The sequence below is a fragment of the Haemaphysalis longicornis genome, unplaced genomic scaffold (assembly GCF_048455015.1).
Source record: "Haemaphysalis longicornis isolate Haplotype H1 unplaced genomic scaffold, Haemaphysalis longicornis Haplotype H1 scaffold_5, whole genome shotgun sequence".
Lineage (NCBI taxonomy): Eukaryota > Metazoa > Arthropoda > Arachnida > Ixodida > Ixodidae > Haemaphysalis > Haemaphysalis longicornis.
The window spans coordinates 58,085,165-58,107,369 of NW_027526385.1; the positions used below are offsets into that span (position 1 = coordinate 58,085,165).

Sequence of the window (22,205 nt, forward strand, 5' to 3'; positions counted from 1 at the left end):
CCGGTTGACCACGTCAGATTTCAAGGTATGACGTTAAGCCTGACGTTAAGTTAAGCCTTACGGCATGCCAAGGGAGAGCATATAGGTTGCACGTCGAGATGCGGGTACTGGCTGACGTTTTCAGAGCTTGAAGACTACCGTTAGGCCTAACGTCGGGCCGTCACATACCCTCATCCCATTTCTTTCCACTGCGCATCACCATTTGCGCAAGCGAGTTGTAAAGTGGAAAATACTGGAGGTGTACGTCGTACACACAGAAAGAGTTATTGCGAAAAGCAATGTAGTGACGTCCTTAGAGAGAGGACTCGCCCCCCTTGAGAGGAGGAAAAAGCCTTCAGAGTGACCCCTATTTCGTACACGGGACACTTACGTTTGCGCGTAATAAAAATCGCACCCCGATGATGCTGGCGAAATGACGCGGGCGTTTCCAAACTCAGAGATACATGAGTCGCGGAAACAGTGCAATGGGCTTCAATCAGTGACAGTAACGATTTTTTTTATTCGAAGGTTTGCTCTCACGTAGTAGTTTTTTTGTCCACAGGCCAAATGTCACATTGCAGAACTATCAGGGGCAGTTTTTCAAAGGAACTCTACAACAGTTTTGATAAACGCCTTCACTGTTTAGTTCACGTCTGGAAGCACTGCGGAAGATATAGTTATCACCAGCGCGGAACAGCGCTGCGTGATTTGCTCGTCGCAGCAGATACGCCTTCTGTTGCTGCTTTGCTTTTGTGGCTCTTTTTATGAAGTGGCTATGGACGGCGTTTATTGGTGCAACTGAAGCAAAGCCGGCCAATAGCCGCTACACCGCTGTATTGACGTAATTCCAGCGGTAGGAGAATGCTGAGACCGGGAAAGAGAGAAAAATGTTTTGAGCAAGTTTAAGTTATCTGATGGGCATAGAGCAGTGATTTTTGGAGGAGGTACTTCACGACTTCATAACTGAGTACTGAACGTGTTGGTTGAGTACGGAATGAAATCATTTAGCATTTAGAAAAAAGTTGAAAAAAGTGTTGCGCGGTGCTTTAAATGCGATCACGGCCGGACTAGAGCGGCGGCGCAGCGCGCGCCTGGCCGTGATGCGATATAGCGTGCATAGTGTCAGCGTCCTCTAGTTTTGTTGCGTCTCAGTCGCCTCACGAGACGTTTACAGAGGCAGGCAATAGGATAACAGTGGAAGGGACAGGTTACCGGGTACCGCCCTCACCAGATTAGGCCCCTTCATTCAGTCTGTCAACCAGACGATCAAAAAAAAAATGTAACTGGCATGTTCACAGCCCCTCAGACTTAAGAAATCCCTGTTACTCATCCTGTCGCTCCACATCATGGAGCGTGCGCTCCAATGCAGATGAACGCCGTCACTTAAACACTCAGCCAGCTTTTGAATGGTTTGGGTTTAGAAATCGGTTTATGCATGGCCGTTTGCTCTGACCACGCTGCTAATGCGCGTGCCTAAATACGTTTACGCCTATTCTGTGATACCGTTCAATGATCGATTTTGAAACCGCCTGCATACGCCCGCATTTTAAATTTCTCGCATGGGCTACATTGGAACAAGGGGAAGAAAAATTCGAATATAAAGAAATTCCCCGCCCTTGAAAAAACTATCTTTCATCTTATATTATTCTGCCTAACCGATTAAGCGATGGTAAAAACGAATGAATCCAACCCTGTTCTTTTGCAGCAATGAAAAGAACCCCACTGTGTACGCGAATGTGCTTTCCGGAGTAGGAACATGACCAGATCTCGGCCGTTGACGAAAATTGTTTAAAAAATCGCCTCCTCAACGTAGGCACCAATTCGGGTCCGTGCGAGTGTCCAGCTTATGTGCCTCATGTGCAGCTTTCCCGCTCATGGCAGTCCTTTCAACAGCGATTACTTTGCCGTTATTTAGCGTAATTGAAAGTTATTTTGCGCTGCTAATATTGGGGGTGAAAACGTGCTGTGCGCACAGTTTCAAGACTTGCACGCTTTGCGGCTAGGTTCCTGAGCCATGGAAACTATCCCATAGAAATGCATGGGGAGTAAGATTTGACAGCGAACTGCACATTAAATATTCAGAATCCTGGAATGTTCTTCTAGTGTTTTCATCTCCACGTTGACTTCTTGCATGGCGGCAAATATCGCTTTCCTGAAGTGGTTTCGCTAGGTTCCTGAGAGGTCGAAATTTTGAGTGAGAAAGCTGGGAGTATGACAGCACAAGCTTCCGCTACAGTGCGTTTCTTGTCTTCGCCTTCCATCGTGACGTAACAGGGCGAGTCAACAGTCGCAGCAAGCCCAGCAGCAGTCCCAGCGTGCGGCGGCGGCCGCGTCCTCTTCGGACAGCGGCCCGACATCCGCAGACCTGTGCGCGGGCCCGTCGCTCTCCGACCAGCAGCAGCAACAGCAGCACCACCAGCAACAACCGCACGAGATGCTATGCGGAGGTCTACAGCCGGTCATGCTCAACTCCGCCCCGTGTCCGCCGGCCACGTCGCCGTACAACCGAGGTACCTGGCAATATATTGTTACCTCGGGTATGGGCAGTTGTCCGTCCCTGTCTTTCTGTTGTCTGTCCTTTATCTGCCCCTGCAGTTGTCTGTTCCTCACTAAGTGGGTTCAACTTACATTCAGGACAACTCAGCGAGCAATGCAACCGAAGATGATAAGTGTAACATTATATATAAGGGACAAGAAGAGAGCGGAGTGGGTCAGGGAACATACGCGTGTTAGGGAAATATTAGTAGAAATTAAGAATAAGACGTGGGCGTAGGCAGGGCATGTAATGCGAAGGCAAGCTAACCCTTGGTCATTGAGGGTAACAGAGTGGATCCCTGGAGAAGGCCAGCGTGGCAGGGGGTGGCAGAGAGTTAGATGAGCAGATGAGATCAAGAAGTTTGCGGGGATAAATTGGTTGCAGTTAGCACAATACCGGGATAAGTGGATATCCATGGGAGAGAGAGAGAGAGAGAGAATAAACTTTATTTGATGAGTGGAGTCAAGCGGGCGGTTTCCTCAGTTCAGGACCCCGTTGGAGCGTCCAGCCGCCTCAGCCCGGTGGATCAGCCGAAGCTGCTCTTCGAGGCTAGAGCTGGCTAGCACTTCCTCCCACTGCTCAATCGAGAGATTAGATATCGGGGAAAGTGAGGGGTTAAGCTGGCACTCCCACACCATTTGATACAAGGTGCAGGGCGCGTTGCAGAATTGGCACTGCGAGTAGTATATTGTTGGCCAGAATAAGTGGAGTTTGGTCGGGTGGGGGAACGTGTTGGTTTGGAGGAGACGCCAGGAGCGCTCCTCTGCCTTGCTGAGGGAGGGGTGGCCAGCGGGTAGCATAAGCCTGGTGAGCCTGTAGAACTGGGTCACCTCCTGGTATGAAGTTACAGGGATCGCTGTCTCAAGCCAACTTTCTCGCGGCGCTCGGCTGGTCAGACCTCGAGAGGCCTTTGCCCTACAGTGAGCGTAGATATGCTGCTGATGATGATGATAATGATGACCATTCCAAGGGACAGGCAACCGATTTTTGTGCGGTACATGTCCTCTAGCTCATGTGAAAGCCAGCGTTTTATATAACAGGACAACCACAAGGAGTTTCTAAATAAATAAGCAGAAATAATTTTAGTTTTGCCCTAAACTCTCTGAAATCTGAAAGGTGGCGCCACCCAGTGTCTAAACGTCACACTAAACGTGCGTATACCAACAACTCCGTCGGTTTCAATGCGTGATCCAAAAACCGCATAAAAGAATAGGAAGGGCGGCACTTCAGTATTGTTTTAGCTGGGTACACGTTTTAGATGCGACGGCATCTCATTCACTCGCCTTGTCCCTCCATACGGCGTTGTCGTTGTCCGTCCACACCCCTCCCCCATTCTCCTCGCCACCCGCTCTCCTCGCCGCCGCTCACCCCCTCTCCTCTCCGATAGCGAACACTCTCTCGCGAGGGGCATTGGATTGGATTCGATTGGATTGGCCTGGATTGGATTGGATTAAAGTGGATTGTGTTGGATTGTGTTGCGTCATTGTGTTGCGCCTGGATTGGATTGGATTTGGATTGGATTGGATTAAAGTGGATTGTGTTGGATTGTGTTGCGTCAAAATTCGGTTGGCTGGCCCTTCAAGCTGCCGTTGTTGTCAGCGCACCTACAGGGCAGCGAATCTTCTTGTGTGTGCGCCCGCACGCGGCTGTGCGAAAGGGTTATGGTTGTGGTTGTTAGCTAAGCCTTGCAAGCCTATAAGCCTATAGCCTTGCAAGGTGTACCGGCTATCGCTACGCCCTATCAGCGCCTTCAATAACTACCCGCGGCCAATCACCAAGCTCCATGTGTACTTCAAGAACTGCAGGACTATAAGCGCAAGATGTCTCTCCTATAGTGACCAGTGCCGGTTAGAAAATAAGATACCCTCCAAGGATTCGGGCCGGGCGGCTCTTTCGAAGTTCTGTGAACAAAACAGACCGCTCCGTCGTGTGCTCTGGGCAGTCCATGAGCAAATGTCCTACCTCGCCTGGTACACCACACGTTGGACGCAGAGCTGACGAGTTTAGTATCAGCTTGTAGGGCCATGCTGGTGTTCGAGCTGAATATGTCCGGATGCGGAACAGCGTGAGTGTGCTGCTCGTAGAAACTCCTCGCCAATGTATCTCCATCTGCGCAGGTCAGTGCGCGTCCCCTCCGACACCGCCAACGACACCGCAGCACGTGGCTGTGGCCGCCACGGGCCGCTTCCTCGGAGCATCGGCCACCCTCGCCCACGACGCTCTCAGCTCGGTGGCCCAGACCGGGGGACTCGACTGCGCTCCTCAACTGAGAGGTGGGTGGGCGTGCATGCTGCGTGTGAGCTTGGTGTACAGGAATCCATGGGTAGAGCCGAGGCACAGTGCACTAGAAGAGAGAGGTGTGTCGTTCAGGGCTGGTCCGGGGGGTCCCTTTTGCGATGAAAATTTATGTTGGGGAACTCCTGTTGTAAGCAGCGCCCCTGGCGTCCGTTGCTTACCAGATGGCTTCACAAGTTTTGTTTTTTAAACCCATCCTTATTTATTTCCCTGACTAGTGCTATTTTTCATTTTGTAGCGTAATGTTTTATAAAACATAAAATGGCTGTTTAGTTTGGTTTACGAACTTTTGGGTGACGCTGGCTGCAACAGGAGTTCTGTGGGGAACGCCTGCGTTACATACATTTTTAGATGCGAAGCATCTCATGCTCGGGGCTGTGTCCCTCCCTCCCTCGTCGTTGTCCGCCATCCGCACCCCCACTGCGCATGCCTGGCCAGGCACCGCTGATGATGATTGTGGCAGGATGCCCCTAGGGATTGGCCAACCACAGAATCCATCACGAGATAGCTTCGCGTTCAACCACCATCGTCATCTTCCCGTAGGGGAACCCTGAGTACCACACCCCCACTGCGCATGCCTGGCCAGGCACCGCTGATGATGATTGTGGACGATGCCCCTAGGGATTGGCCAACCAAACAATCCATCATGAGATAACTTCGCGTTCAACCGCCGTCGTCATCTTCCCGTAGGGGAACCCTGAGTAGTATGCGAGGCATTCCCCCTCTCCTCTCCGGGATTGCGCAACAAATGGCAACACCTGCGGCTCCACGCGCGATAAGGCGAAGCAGCTTAGGGTTAGAGACGCGACGGTAGCCGCTGCATACTCCGCTGGGGGTGCCACTGTAGCTCCGCGGTATAAATGACGCGCGCGCGCGCTCCGCTCCCCTCATTCTCCTCCCGCAAAGCCGCGATCGAACTGAAAACTAATGGGAACTTGAGTCGACCCCATGGCTGCTTCGCATACTACTCAGGGTTCCCCTCCGGGAAGATGGTGAATTTTTTTTTTTTTTTTCATTGCAAAAGGGACCCGCACTCTCCATCGGTTTTTCCGCCGAACGACACACCCCTATCTTCTAGTTCACTGTAGCCGAGGTGAAAAAGCCCGCGTCATTCTGTCTGGTCGCAGAATACGACGCATGCCGGCATCCAAGTATTAATTCGCCCGTGCGTACATCAGCCGTGATTCATCCTCGCCTTTACCCCTTGTGGCGTTAAGATGATGAATTGTGTCATCACCATAACTGTGCAATGATCACTTGCCATGAGAGAAAATGTCACGTCATCCCGCTACTCACGTTAGCCACAGGGTCACTAGCATGAGTCATCCTCGGGAGACGCAAATGACTAAGCAGTGGTGTGGCACACCATTGATTTATTGATTTATTTATTTATTGATTGATTGATTGATTGATTGATTGATTGATTGATTGATTGATTGATTGATTGATTGATTGATTGATTGATTGATTGATTGATTGATTGATTGATTGATTGATTGTGTGGTTTAACGCGCCGACGCTGCACAGGCGATGAGGCGCGCCGTAGTGGAGGGCTCCAGACCACCTGGGGATCTTTAACGTGCGCCGAAATCTCGAACCCACGGGCGCTTTTGCTTTTCGCCTCTATCAGAGAAGTGGCCGCCGCGGCCGGGAATCGAACCCGCGTCTCTGTGATCTGACACACCATTGCCGATATTAAAGGGACCATGAAGACTAAATACAACTTAGATCAGTTTGAAAAGACCTAGCATTTGGTAATTACATCAGCTCCGTGCCAGCCGCGAAAGACGTTCTTTTAATCGAAACAACGCAAGGAATGTTGACCAACTTTCAAATTTCGTGCTGCAGAGGCTTGTTATGGGCAGGAGTGACGTCATATGGACCAGTACTAAAACGGTTATCAGTGTATTAACTGCACGTTACCATCAAAGTGATACGAAAAAACAGAACTAAAGGAAAGGCCCTAATCCTACAAACAAGTTTTTTGACATCATAGAGAAATCGCCGGAAAGTGCTTGGGGAGTCGCCACTGGTTCATATGTGTTCCTCAATACTTCCATTGCTTGTTCGAAGTTTTCATTTATATTAGTATCGTTGTTATCGGCACACAGTGGTCTTTTTAATGAATCAAACGTATTTTCTCTTGTATAGGCCCCTTTAAAGGGAGCCACTTCTCGAGCAGCGCACCATTAACGGCCTGCATCCACGGTGCTAAGATTCCCCACCTGTATACCGGGGCTTTTGCCAAGCTTTTCTGATGCGTAAGAGCGCACAATGTGCCAGAAGAATTTGTGCCGACTTGTCACCGGCCTAGCGAGTTCCTGGTAAAACGTTTCCCGTCTGTTCGTGTAAACCCGCATTCTTTCACGGGCAGGTTTGGGTCAGAAGAACATGTCGTTGGTCAAGTTGGTACTCGGCTAAACAAGGCGCAACAGCGCGAAGTTGGTAGACGAATACTTACAAGACAAACACAGGACAGGCGCTTGTCCTCTGCGTCTTGTAAATCTCCGTCAACCTCTCACGCTGTTCTCTCTTGTTTAGCAGATTTGGGTGTTCTCCCACCCAAGAAAGACTGCAGCAGCGCCGTTGGTGTTCCTGAACTTGAAGTCCCTTTTCTGTCATGCACAAAGTGGTTGTTGTCTTCGGCCCGCGCTCATTCGCGATCCGTGCGACGACACGCGCAGGCCACGAGGCGAGCGCAACCAGCCGGTCCTTGGCCACGTGCAAGTACGGCGGCGGCGGCGTGGACGCCACGGGAACGGCGGCGCAGGCATCCGCCCACGCCGTCGCCATGACCACGGTCGATTCCTACGTCCATCTTGGTCTCAACGCCGCCGGAGGGGGACAGTACGGACCCTGTCCCGGGCCCTGGAACGCGCACAGGTGAGCCACCACCATTGATTGGAGCTCAAAGTACTATTCAGCTCATTCGTCCTGGGCACATATACATTGTGTCAATGTGCTGTGCGTGCGCCGTCTTAACTGCACAGTCGACTAGAATGACCTAGTTGCGCATGCACAGTACAGTCCAGAACATGTCAAGATGCTGCCAATATCCAGAATATACCTTACCTGAGAACTTGTAGTGTGTCCTGACTCAGTGCTGGAGCGTTACTGGTACGCTCGGCAAAGGTTCTGATGAGTGCGTACCTGTCCCCACCCACCCTCAGTTAGGGAGTAAACTAAACACCCCTGTAGGAATAAACTTAACACTCTGTATAACGAACAGGGTCATGACTCCACCCTTTATTCTAGAGTGACTTGTCTAGCAACGTTCATTCATGGGGAGCCACCGATCACAATTCAGCTTCTTGTAGCGCTCCTACTCGCCCTCCTTGGGTCGACGGAAAGGAAAGCAATCCCCATCCCCCTTTTACTCCGCAAATCTTCTTTGCCCCTTTCTTCACCGAAGACCTTCGCAATGCGTCCACCATATTTCTGGGATATTTTAACGCCTGCAATGTTTTTTGTTCCTTCCCGCTGTAACATCTCTGCTAAAGGTGCACAGAACACTCACGCGTAGCCACTCAGAAATTGCAGTAAGGGTTTTGCTAAAACAATTTCCAGCTCAAAATTTTAGAGCTGTTTTGAGACGTTTCGTGCATATACACAGTGGCTGAGGTCTGTTTGCGATCCCCGTGGGTCCCATTCTCCCCCAATCTAGAGATCAGGGACGTTAGTTCAACTAATCGAAAAGCTCAGATTCATGCTTCTGTTTTGATGCGTAAGCATTCTATGCGGACTCGGCAAGGAAACCTGTGTGTCTTTCTGTAACGCTTGATTTGCCTCAGTTCTGCCGCATGCGAAAATGCTATTAATAGAAAGCGTTAGGGTCTTCGTATTTTCTTATAAGACCGCCTGTAGTGCCCTTGCAAAGGTGTGTTCTAGCAATGCACTTGTGTTCTAAGGAAGCCACCTTCAAAGGGGCCATGAAGACCAAACACAACTTTATTTATTTTGAAAGAACTTAGCCTTTGTTAACTCACTCGGCCACATTCCAGATATGAAAACAGTTTTTTAAACGAAAAAAAAGAGGCACGAAATATCGAAAAACTTTCCAATTTCGCGCTACAGTGACGTCATTTGAGCAGGAGTGACGTAACATGGGCATGAACTAAACACACAGTTATCAGTGTGTTAACGGACCGTTAGCATTCAAGTGATGCCATCAAATGAAACTAGACGCCCCCACTACAATTTCCCGCCAATCGCACAAACAGGATTCCGTGACGTCATAGAGAAGTTCCGGGAAATGGTTGTGGAGTCGCCACTGCTGCGCCTGCTTCCCTTAATATTACCGCGAGTGCATCTAGGCCTTCGAGACTTAGTCGCTATTTCCCGCGTGGGTGTGTGCCATAGAATGTAGCACGGTGTAAAAACTGACCGTGTGATCTGTTTAGCATCTTTACTAGGACCACGGCCTGAAGCCGGTCTTCAAAATAAGGTTGTTGGTTCGTTGAATGTGTTTTTTACCTCGACAGGAATAGCGTCAAAGTATTAGGCTGCGTATTAGCTTTTTACTGTGAATCCGTGAACCCAGGAGGATATTTTATAGACAGCTATTAGAACTCAAGAAAATGTCATGAACAGTTGATTTGTACGCCCGGGTCTATGACCCTTTATTGGTGAAATGGAGTAGCCGGGTGCACATTCGCTTCCAACCTCTCCAATCAATAAACCAGTTAAACCACCACCACCACTGAAGACAATGGCGAAGACGCGCGCGTGCTTGTGCTTCGGTCGCCATGTTGACCACACCTCCTGTGCTGCCTTAGCCTGACCTCGTCAGTTAGGCGTATCGCCTAATAAAGTCCTTCCTCTGTGGAGGCAACTTGCGTCTCTATTTGACCTGACGCAACAATATATCCGTTATTTGTTTGAAGTTTGCAGTATAATTGGTATCGCTGTTATCGGGACAGAACGGTCTTTCTAATGAGCCAAACTTGTATGTGGTCTTCATGGCCTTTTAAAGAGGTTCCGTCTATACCGTTTTATATGGATCGCGGGTGTCTTGCGGAGGTATATATAAAGGTTCTAGGGCCTGCATACTTTGAGTCATACGTTTGTGTATAGGAGTGAGACTACTTTAAAGAGGCTCGCTGTGTAGCAAAGCGGTGTATGCTAACGCATTATCTGACAATCCCCTCTTGGCGGTTTCATCAACAATGCGTGCGGGTTATTTCCAGTTTCTGCACAGTATAATATATATCTCGCCTCGAGCTTTGTATGTTAAATGAAGTAAACCCTCGTTACGTCAAAGTCCTCGCGAGAGAAAACTGTCTTGTTTTAAGAGTATTTCGCTAAGAAACTGGGTTTTGTGCTCGGTGCACTGCACTGGAAACCGTGAAAACTTCGAGTGAAGCGAGAATTCGAATAAAGTGATTTCACCCAAACCAGGGTAGAAGGGACACTCAAAGCAAAATACAGATTGCACTATATCAATTGATAAGCTCACCAAGTACACCAATGTACTACTCTTGCGCGTATCTTTCCAAAAATAAGATAGAAAGGAGCAGAAACGTGAAGGCAGGTGCCGCCTCCATGGGCTATACTGTGCAAGTTAGACCGGAAGTAGGTAAAATTGCGAGACAAATATTTCCTTAATACGCCTTCAGAAGTTCATAAAAAAAACTTTACTGGAAGTTTTTGTAGTGTCGTGTTTGAACGCCGAGAAGCAAAAAGAAAGCTAGAAACAATATCATGGGAGCCCAGTCAATAGATCACGCTGCGACCCCAAAAGCCAACGAGTTCGTTTCGGTTTCAGTGCAATACTCGGCCAGATAATTGTGCGACCCTTCTACACTACCTTCTACACTTCTACACTACCTTCTACAGACCCTCTGCTCGCTCTTTCTGCGTTAACAAACACGACAACGCTTATTTTCGCTATGGTCAGTCTTCTCAAGCGTACGTCTTCCCTGGCTGCCTCTGAATGTCGTTACTCGTACACCCTTAGGGCCGTGGTATCGTTTTGCGAGGAGGAATGTGGGAGCTACGCACAATGGTTGGTTCGGCTCCAACATGGGCGCGGGCTTTTTAAAGAGGACAATATGCTTTTCCTGAACAAAGCGTCAATACTGATCACGGGGTCCGTGAAGAAACATTTTGCTTAGTGGTACGGAGCTACAAAGGACGTGGAAGTTTGGGAAAGCACACATGATTTGATTGAAACTAACCAAGCCGCTGGGTGCAACGTTTTATTCGATCGTTTCTATACCGCTACACATAACCGCTTCCTCAATTGCTTCCGGCTTGTCGTGACGCAAACAGCGGCTGCAGTTTGCGTGCGGCCGCTGTTTGCGTCATGTAATCGCTATGAGGGAAATGAAGTGAAATGCGTAGTTTGATTTATCAGCAATTAAGGCATCTTTCGGCACCGAACTAACGCTAAAATGGCTGTGAGAAGGTCAAAATTTCGTTGGAAACGAAGTTACAGGTTCACTCCCGTGTTCCTTTAACTTCCAACCTTAGTCTCAATTGTCGGGCTTCCCGCAGGTTCGCCGATCAGTTCGGCCAGGACCGGTTCCGGATGGGCGGTTGCTTCGGCCGCGAAGACCACCCTCTGGACGGCACCGCGGGACCCATGGGCGCTGCCGGCGTGGACCGCACGCATCACCCAGCCAACTCCGGCGCCATGGGGACCAACGCCGGCGTGGTGGACCACCACCACCTCTACCGGAACCACAACTACGGCACGGCGGCCGCTGCCGCCGCCGCGGCCGACTTCAGGCGATCGGCGCCTGCGGGCTTTGTGGACGCCGACGGCTACTGTTCAACGCGAGGGGTTCTGGGAGTCCAGAACTGTCCCGTCTTCACGCACGTCGTCCAGACGACCGCCCAGGACCAGGGACTGTTCGGAGCGGACGGTCGGACTCAAATGATGGACGCCTCGTCCGGTGCCTGCGCCTATGGAACCGCTCAGGCATTGGCCGGACATTTCCTGTCGCCACGGTAGCGTGAAAGGACTGTTGAATGGTTACGCGTAAAACCAATGTGCGACTCAAGTGGGACGTTGTGGGGAGGAACACACATTTGAACGTTCACCTCGACGGCGACCGGAGGTTCGGGAATGTCGAGAAAGCGTCTTCAAGCACGACTCCGATTCTGGGTGGAGAATGGCTTGTCCGAGTGCCTCCTAAAGTATCCGAGTGTGTACATACTGTGCGCCACAACGCACGGGTCAACCTTACGCCGCCGTTCTCAGGACAAGTCGACAGTGCGGTGTTGGAGAAACCAAAGTCGTCAGCTAGACTGCAGGAAATCGCGTGTTGAGTGGCTAGCTGTGCGCGTCGTTGATTTCGTGCGCGAGATAGGCACAGTTCCGACGTGCATTTGGAGCCTTGTGGACAATGGTGTTGTGCAAGCCGGACGTATGACGTCATGACGCGGCCGTCCTGTGAACTATCATGCCCCGAATGACAATCTTTCGGGCGGCGGCTTGTGGCTGATGTTGGATGATTCTCCAGGAAGTTGTGCGACTGGAAGGCACTTTGCAAGACGGAAAGAACAGCCGAGGAACGCTTAATGTTTGAGAGGGCTTTTGATCTATAAATGTAAAAAAGCGTTCGCGAACGCATTCATATACTAAGCGCAATGCGCCTGTACCGCATTTTTCTGGTTTTTCTTTTGGCGACTTTATGAACTGACGACTGTTGTGCAAATACAGCCAACCAACGCTGAACATGCATACTGGAACTACAGTGTAGAACACAGTACTGGTACGGATAGCGTGTGAATAGGCCATACATGAAATGCGATACAGTCTGGTCTTTTCTGTAGCCTCCATTGCAAAAGTAGACCGTCACAGGGCCATCCTTCCGATAACGCCACGAGATTCGCTATGATGGCCATCCCACAGCATAAAAGAGAGGTGGATCTATTTAAAGGGCTACCTCAAATGGGGAGTGGGGAGCAAGCGCTATGGGTTTACCAGAGAGGGTTTAAAATTTGCCCAGGGGAGAGAGGTGGTTACTATTACTCCCTTAGATCCATTATGGAACGAAAGACATAGTGTGCGACTATGAAGGCCCAGTACTGTACTCAGGCACGGTGAATGGCGACCGCAGCTGACATCCAGTGGGTCGTCTGTTGTGTGCTAAATTTATATACCAGCATGCGAACATGACGACTCGATTTGCAAGCAACGAAGGCATGTGCTGTGAAAGATCCCCCTACACCAAATACTTCAGCGTTCGTATTGTCTCCGAATTCGCTGTCTGAATTAACAGGAGGGACTTTTATGTCCTTCTGCAAGAGTGGGAATCTCACACGAAATCGGAAATAAGTGATCTCACTAAAATCTAGCTAGCCTAAAAAACGTTCTTTCTCAATAAATTGACTTACGATAATACACTAAGTGGGCGTCAATATGGCATATATTTTGTATAGTATATATATATATATATATATATGAGGCCTCCTTTGCTGCAATTTTTCAGCGGCAACTTTGCCATGCAATTTCCTAGCTAAATTTGTCTGTAGGCCCAACGGTTCTGATCACGTCAATACCTTAGGGTAAATCGCATTAAAAATGTTTTGCGCGACGGAAGTATACATTGGGCTCGATATGGGCACACTCCGGCTAAATTAAAGACTGTGACTATTATAGATTCAGCAATAGTACGATCGCCAACATGCTCTGACGAAATCTACTTAGTGTTACGAACACGTTTTCAAAAATGTTGATAGCTTTCGTAAACGCGATGATTTGGATGTTTTGCCGTTGTCTCTATTATGTACCGAGCGCTTGAATTTTCAATGCATTTAGAATTCTTCAAGTTTGTTAACGCCCATTGATTCGTACGTGGTTCTTTTGTGGTATGTGTATGCGCGTTGTTCCGCCAGTTCAGTGCTACGAACGCCTGTGCACTCGTGGCGCGTCTGTCGAATACAAAAAAAACTTTTTGCGAAACCTCGAGTGCGCTGTGCGGCTTGGAAAGCGACTCGGCTTCGGCTCTCAACGTCTGAGGAACGCTTAACGATGCCGGGTGATGTGGTCCGGTTCGTTACAACTTAATATGTTCGACGAGCCACGAGGTGCATTGGAAAGACGGCCATATGTACCCGTTCCTACGAAGCCAAAGATTCAGTCGTCAGTGCTGTATGTGTGTGTGGTTGGACTCCTCCGATGCCCCTGCCATTCTTGGATTTATAACACCAGCGATCTCTCTCAGCAAAGCGCGTCAAGCATCATCGCAGTTTATTAAATGTGTGGTGGATGCCTACTCCATGCGTGTGCATTTCTGTGTGATGTTCCACCCTGAACGGTCCAGGTTAGAAGGTCGTCGTCATCATCAATCATCATCATCATCATCATCATCACCATCATCATAGCTACGCCCACTGCAGGGCAAAGGCCTGTTTCATAGATCTCCGATTATCCCGTGCACCTGCTAACTGCGACCAATTTATCCTCGCAAACTTCTCGATCTCATCTGCCCATCTAACTTTTTGCCGCCCCCTGCCACGCTTGCCTTCTCTAGGGATAACAGGGTAACAGAGTGGATCCCTAGAGAAGGTTAAAAGGTATGTCACTGCAAAAAAAAAAAAAAAAAAAACACCGTCAATGTACGGGACAAGTGTGTCGCCGCAACAAATTCCGTGTTACGAATTACGGGACATTCACCAGAATGCGTATCATGTTTCGTATCAAAGGTGCACAGAACATATTTCATTTAGGAGGGCTGCAGAACATGGCCGTGTCATGCAGCTACGGAACTTGTTCCGTTATTCAAACTACGGAAGATGTTCCGTGTCACGAAGCTACAGAACACGGTTCTTTAACTGGATACGGAACATGCGCCAGAGTACCGAACGTGGTCGTATACCGTAACAACGTAACGTGGTTATTTCCTCAGGCCATGGAACGTGGTCGTAGAAGACCACAGGACACGACAGATTCAGGCAGCGATGCGGGGTTGTAAAACTGTACGGGACATGGTTATAAAACTGTACGGGGTATCACAAAACTACAGAACGTGGCTGTTTTACTTGGCTGCAGAACGTACCCGTATGAAAGGACTACTGAATAGATCAGTTTCCGAGGGCTATAGGAAATTGCTTTTTCACCCCAGCTCCAGAATTTGTACCGTACTGCAGTACTACAAAACGTCGTCCGTGTCGCACAAGTGCAAGACAACGCTGCATCCTTGTAAAAAACACAGCCGCCTGACAGGACTGTGGATTATTTTCCGTATCGCTGCACTACGATATTACATTTTAGCCACGTTTACATTGACCGTACATGAGGGCTATAGTTGAGTCGAAATAAACAGGTTTTTTGGACTCAACCCCCATGTATAAGCGGACGGCTTGGATCGGAGAGCCGTCGTGGGGAGTCCAGTAGACCAGGAGGCAGCGGGTCGGTCGACTTGTTCGTCGGGCTGAGTCGGCGGGCCGCGAGAAGCAGAATACCGTATTTGCGCGATTCTAACGCGTCCTCAATTGCGACGCGCGGGTAAGTTACTGCAGGAAAATTCGCAAACAACATTTTTTGAGGCTGACCACGTATCTGGGAAAGCGAGGTTTTATTTGTCGTATGCAACTGTGGAAGCCAAAAATGAATTGTGCTTCATAAGACTGCTCATCCAGCTGCTGCTGGAAATAAAGTTATGGCGGGGAACATTGAAGCTGTTTACGATTTCAAGTGCCTTCATCTTCATAATTCTAGGCGTGCCGGGCTAATTGCAGCAGCACAAAAAATGTACAACAGCGGACTAAGGTAGGCGGCATGCCATTGAGGAATTAGTGTGCCGAAATTCACTGTTCACGGATTGTTTTTGTTGGACTGAGTTGGAGTTTGGGGGTATTATTTGGGCGCTTTAAAGCCTATTTCGGTTTTGCACCCGATTGTAACCAGCACACAAATTTTAAGGCTACCTTTAAGGGAAAAAAAAAAAAACGAATGCACGTTAGAATTGTGAAAATATGGTAGCTCCTTTTCCGGGAAACCTTCCGGTCTCCCCACCTCGATTCTTTGGACGGTGTTCATATAAACGCGGGAGGGGTCGAGGTAGCTGAACCCGCCAGTCGATCCGACCCCTTCTCGTCGTGTCTATGTATCCGGGGCTAGTCTGTGTCACAAGAAAACGTAATGAAGCACTGCTGCTGTATACAGCAGCACGGCTTCATTACGTTTTTCTGTTTTTGCTGTCCTCCTAATATTTGCTGTCCTCCTAATATTTCCTAATATTTCTTAACTTCCTAACTTCCTAAGATTTCCTAATGCTGTCCTCCTAATATTTCACAGAACCTGTCCTCCCAGGTTCAGTGCTATAGCACTGAACCTGGCCACTTAGGAGGACAGCAAATTATTTTTCTTATCCCAGTACCATCGGTCCTCCGCTGTGCAGGTACATCACATAGTCTTGAACACTGGGAAAAAAGTACAGCATGAGACATTTATGCATGAACTGTCATGGATACCGCGGCTGACTTTGTGGTGGCGTTTATTGTAGTACACATGGCAATTTGCCTGATTTCTTTTGCTTTAATCCTTGCACAAAGGCGTATTGTACACAATTTATGGTCTTATCAGCAGTGTTACATAAGACATTGAGCCTTCACATCAAGGATTCGTACATGCCTCCTAAAAGGACGACAATATCCCCACCATGAACCCTTAGAGCTGGAAATGTTTCATGCCGCAATTTTTGCGTGGTCAGAAGTGCGTGTTGAGGTGAACCGAAAATGGTCAGCTTTCCTGCATGCGCACCCATTAAGACGAATATTAATAAATGCTGCAGTAAAAAAAGGAAGAATTCGACTAACGCAAAAGTAAATTGAGAAATATCAAAGACTCTTTATTAAAATTGCAGCGTGCAAAAAACAAAAAGACAAGAACAAACACGACCAGAAACTTGCGTTTGCGTGTGTTGTGAACAGTTTACAACGCAAACAAATTTCAATGCCACTCGAGAAACTTGCCGCAGTGAGCTTATTTTCAGTAAACTGACAAGTTTCAATGAATGTCTACAAATGGTAAACCAACCGATCTTTGCAGAAGCACATTTCACAAATATTCGAGCGATTTTGTGTGGGTTAACATTACCGGGTGGAAGTAGTATACAAAAACGTCTGGCAGCAAAGTGGCAGCAATGTGAAACTGTTTCGCAAAAGATTGACTTTTTTTTTTTGCGCCATTTTGCCACAGGGCATAGGTAACATGAAAACAATGGACAAAACACAACAGGGGTACGGCTCAGAAGGCAACCAAACAAAAGAAAAGAAAACACACATTGTGAGGCAGGCGCACTACAGGAAACTATAGAGTCCAGTTTCGGAAATAAATTCCAATAGTTTCTTGTAAAGTGGGCCGTGCGTCCACCGATTAATATCGGGACTTTTTGAATACTCCTGTTGCACCTGCTCGTCGGCTCCTTGCCTCCTCACCCCGTCCTCTCCCACTTCTTGGCCTAGCATTTTTCCCCTCTCCACTTTGGTGCGTCCAGTCTTGAGCGAAGCTAGGCACGGATGTAACTCAAGTTTCAAGTGCTCCACTCTTAAAAAACACGCCCCAAACACTTCCAAGACACGCATTGTGGATGCTCGTTTAGACGTTTGAAGAAATGGTCGAAGCTAGATTTTGCATTTAACTACCAGCTAGCTGCTAGCGTCTCATTGAGCACTGGGTCATGGGTTCCGTTCCTGTTCCCGGTGGCTGCTTTTCTGATAGAGGCGACAAACAAAAGCGTCCGTGTGTCGAGATTTCGGCAAGCGTTACAGATTGTCAGGTGAGGGTCGAAGTGATGCCTCAGCCCCCATGACGACCCCAGGGGCAGACTCCTGAGTTGTGTCCGTTTAGTAATCTCTATTTCTGGCCCGTTTCAATAGTGCCGTAGTGGCGTTTGCGATGCCTCTCATCATGACACGCACAGAAACCGACGTTCCGCCTCGCTTAATCTTCATGCTGCGTCAAATCCAGGTCGTCCGCTTTCAGCCGATTAAAGCTCGCTTGAAATGGATGCATTTACACGGGCATGAAGTGAACATGCAGAACTGAGAACTCCGCCCATGCGTGTAACACTCCGGTTTGAGCTTTCTGACCGGTATAGCACTTTGTGGTATCAGAGCAAAGCGATTTTCCTTGCGTGAAATGGCAGAGCTGTGCACTTGGCGCGGCCAGAAAGCACTTCCTACTTAGCTCCTTCAGTCAGGCCACGAGACCGGCTGCGTCGCGAGTCAGGCTGCACGTGCAACCAAAGCTCTTTTGGTTCTTTTCCGGGGGGGTGCTGTGGGCAGTCGCCGCCTTCCTGACAAGCCGTGGCCTGCAGCTGTCCGAGACGAAAACGCAGGCCATGATCTTCCACTCGAGGGGCTACACAGCACGCAAGACGACACCGCCGCTCACCTTGAACGGTCAGACTCTTCCGTGGTGCACTAGCGCCAAGTATCTGGGGCTCCTGGTCGACTGTCAGTTGTCCTGGCTACCTGCGGTGAAGGCGCTTCGGAAACGCACAACGAGGGTCCACCAGGGCGTGCGGAAGCTGCTGGCGCATGGACAGGGCTGCACACACACCATAGCCCTGAAGGTGTTCCACAGGATGGCATCGTCCGCCGTCCTCTATGCTCTGCCTTTAGTGGAACTCAAGCCGCGCCGGTGGGAGGAGCTGGAGGTGGATCAGCGCCGGGCTATCCGCCTCTGCTTGGGCCTTCCGAGCACATCTCCGGTGGCGGCGACATACACGGAGGCAGGCTTCTGGCCCATCCAGATGCGGGCCCTGCAGGTGGGTCTCCATCACATCCACCGCCTGCAGGGCACACCTGACGGCGTGGCACTCCTTGAGCGCTACCGCAGCCGGCCCAACTCTCGGATGGGCATGCTGCTCAGTACGTACGAGAGCCACATCGCGTTGCCGCAGCGGCCACGCCTGGAGCCACCACCCCCAGGCACGGGGCAGGCTCTACGCATTGTCACCACATTGCCGGGGGTCCGTAGTAAGAGGTCGACTCCACCCCAGGCCGTCCACCAAGAGGTGGCTGCCCTGCTACAGGGCGACGCTGCCGGACATCTGCAAGTGTACACGGATGGATCTGTACAACAGTCGATGGGCAGAGCCGGAGCCGCCTGCACGGCCCTAGAACTCGGCATCAGCCAGGTGTGCAGCCTGCCCTTCCCTGCCTCATCCACCCACGCAGAGCTGGCTGGACTCCACTTGGCTGCAGATCTTCTTCTCAAGCAGGGCACCCAGGCCCGGGGGGCCATCATCCTGACTGACTCACGGTCTGCCCTCCTCCGTCTCCGTGCCGCCGACCAGCCAGCCAGCTTTAGCGGCTACGTTGAGCGGTCGCTGGCGGCCAAGCTTCATGCGGTAGAAGCGCAGGGGTGTCCACTGCGACTTCACTGGCTGCCATCGCACGTGAACATCATAGGCAACGAGGTTGCAGACGCCTTGGCCAAAGGTGCTGCTCGCCAGGCAGGGGTTCCAGCCTCCCGGGATGTGGTGTCATTTGACGCTGCAAGGACTATCCTGGCACGAGTGGTGGAGGCCATGCATCCAGATTCACGAGTAGTCAGTGGCCAGGCCCCACGGGTCTTGCCCGGACGCATTAGCAGAGACGCCCGGTCGCTCCTTCTTCGCCTGCGGCTCAATTGCTGCAACGTGGGAGCGCGCTTGCACCACCAAGGCCGCCGAGCATCCCCCACCTGCGCCGACTGCCCAGATCCTGAGACGCTAGAGCACTTGCTGTGCTCTTGCCCGCAGCACGACACCGCAAGAGAAAAACTCCGGGCCGAACTCCAGCGACTCGGTGCCCCAAGCCACAAGCTAGAAGACTTCCTGTTCCCCACGGGACCGGACGCCATCCGACGGGAGGTCTTCCAGCACGTAGTCAACTTCCTGGTTACAACAGGACTAGCGCTGCGTTTGTAGCCATCGAGTCATGGACTAAACGAACGCGATATAGACTATCTCCCACTCTCCTACCGCTCTTCTCTTCCCCCTTCTCTCTTCCTATCCTTTGAAGCCCCAATCCCCTTCCCTGGACTGGGTCGTATGAGGGTGAACTCCCCGTTGAGTTCAACAATATCCCCAGGCCTTTTCTCTTCCCTCCTTTGTTAATAAATCACCACCACCACCACCACCGGAGCACAGGACTAGACAGAGTCTCGCGAAAAACTTATGTCTGTATGTGAGCTAGACTTTTGTGCGCAGCATCATCCGGCATCTTTTAATTCTTTAATTATTTCTTTTTCGTTGTTTTCCTATCATCTGACGTAGCAAACCAGGTGGCGGCTCGGCTAAACAACCGTTTTTTATTAAATTCTCTCTCTCTCTCTCTCTCTCTCTCTCTCTCTCTCTCTCTCTCTCTCTCTCTCTCTCTCTCTCTCTCTCTCTATCTCTCTCTCTCTCTCTCTCTCTCTCTCTCTCTCTCTCTCTCTCACTCACTCACTCAGAAGTTCCTTCACTCGTCTCAGCATTCTTGCACTGTAGACCTAGAATTACTCAGTGCTGATTGGGTTGTTTTCCTGGATCTATAAAAAGCAAAGCACCCGTCTAATTCAAACGTGACTGTGGCGCGCTTTAAGACGATTTCTGACTTGTCGTAGCTGCGTCACGTCGATGCAGCTGCCATCACTGACTGGGTAGTTTTATTGCGCGGCATTTGACCGGTTAGCTCACAGCCTACAAAGAGACGCACTAGGTATCTACGCGAACTACGTCGTTTGCATGGACTAAAAACACGTGAAAGGCATTGCTGGTTGGTACTTTGTGTGCATTGCCAAAAAGGGAAACCACAGTCTTAGGCCTCATGACATTGCTTTATTTCCATAAATAAACATATACGATTTTATGGCGGATTTTTCGGACAAAGAGCTGCTCTAGGCAGCCTGACAAGCCCTAAAATTCATAAACAGATGCCGCAGTATGATGGAGCGAGAAAAAAAAAAGAACAAAAAGGAAGTGAAGTGAAGTGAAAGAGACTTTAATGATCGCCGGCAACAGGCGTAATGTCTCCACTACGCCCGGACGTAGCCACTCGTCGATCCTGGTGGCATTCTACTAAGCAACACTTTCGCTACTCACTGCGGGGGTGGACACCCTTGTCCCCGAAGGGAGGGCGTCGGCCCGCAGCTTTCTCTCCGGTGCTGCCGTTCCAGAGCCGTTAGGACCTGCTGGACGGCTGAGAGTTGAATGTCCTTGTCGTAACTGCGTATGGCGTCTTGTAACCACGGCGGAAGGTCGGTCCTGGTTGAAGCTTCGTGTGGTCGCGCTTCACAATCCCATAATAAATGGGCGGCTGTTGCCCTGGAGTTACTGCACAACACACACTTGTCGTCCGTGTAGAGTTCTGGTTGGATATGTTTCATAATGACCGGGGTCATTAATGAATTTGTCTGTAGCTGTCTGAACGTAGACGCTTGTTCTCTAGTCAACTCGGGGTAAGGCGGTGCCAGCACCCTCCTAATTGTTCCTGTAATACTTAGTGATACCCTGAAAGGTATCGTACCTATCCTTTGTCTCCGTCCACCACTCTACAGACGAATCCATTACAGCCGCGCGGCCTGCTACTTCTCGCGCCACTGAATTTGCCGTCTCGTTGTGGTTGGCAGGCGATTCTGACACATCGTTCCCTGCGTGAGCGGAGAACGAGGGGGGGGGGGGGGAACAAAAAGGAAAAAAATTTCGGTAAAAAACAGAAAGTAGAGAGGGAAGGCTCCCCTAAAAAAAAGAAAGAAAAACTGGCACAAGAGGCGCATAATTTAAGACTCAGAATAATTCAATTCGATATCAAAAGCATAACGGCTCGAACTCTAGTAAAAGAAACTGTGAAAGCGGTAGAGAGCATGCAAGCACAAATCCTGCAGGTTTGCATTGCTGTTTTAAGGACAACCTCTATTACCAGAACGCTGACAGAATGCAGGCGGCTCTCACCACTCGCTCTAAGCAGGCCGGAATTGCTTCGTGCGCGTATACGGATTGTGGCAAGACGGCGGAGCCATCCTTTAGCGACAAGCTGGGCCAAAGAAGTGCGCGAATTTCTGCCGCAGCTGCTGCCTGCTACTCCTGAGCAACTACCCTGGATGTTCCTGTCCATATCATGGTCACGACCACTGTGCTTGGCATTACGAGAAAAGAGCATGTTCCGGCTACCACCCTGAAGTTCTTCGCTCTGAACTATATATTTCACAGAAAGGCAAAGACCACACTCACCTATACACTGATGTGTCGATGTCATCCACATCATTCAATATAGGGGTGTGGGTACCGTCATCATGCATTACCACCAATGTCATGCATGCTCAGTCACAAAACGTAAACTATGGATACAGAACCTGCAGCTCTGAGGGTGGCTTTCGCTCACATCATCAAGCAACCAGCACGAGATTTCAATGTCTAGCCGCATTTCCAAAAGACCAGCTTGTTTTAACATACACGCCCTACATCTTCAAGCT

General features: G+C 49.9%; 1 protein-coding gene across 1 annotated transcript in view; it reads left to right on the forward strand.

The window, feature by feature from the left end:
- The window catches only part of LOC144138266 (uncharacterized), a 32,869-nt gene extending 18,847 nt beyond the window's left edge, over window positions 1–14,022 (forward strand). The window contains exons 3-6 of the mRNA XM_077670453.1: window positions 2,254–2,489; window positions 4,633–4,788; window positions 7,495–7,693; window positions 11,306–14,022. Of these exons, the coding sequence (XP_077526579.1) occupies window positions 2,254–2,489; window positions 4,633–4,788; window positions 7,495–7,693; window positions 11,306–11,765 (1,051 nt within the window). The 3' untranslated portion in view covers window positions 11,766–14,022. The remainder of the gene's footprint in view (window positions 1–2,253; window positions 2,490–4,632; window positions 4,789–7,494; window positions 7,694–11,305) is intronic.
- Window positions 14,023–22,205: the final 8,183 nt, after the last annotated feature.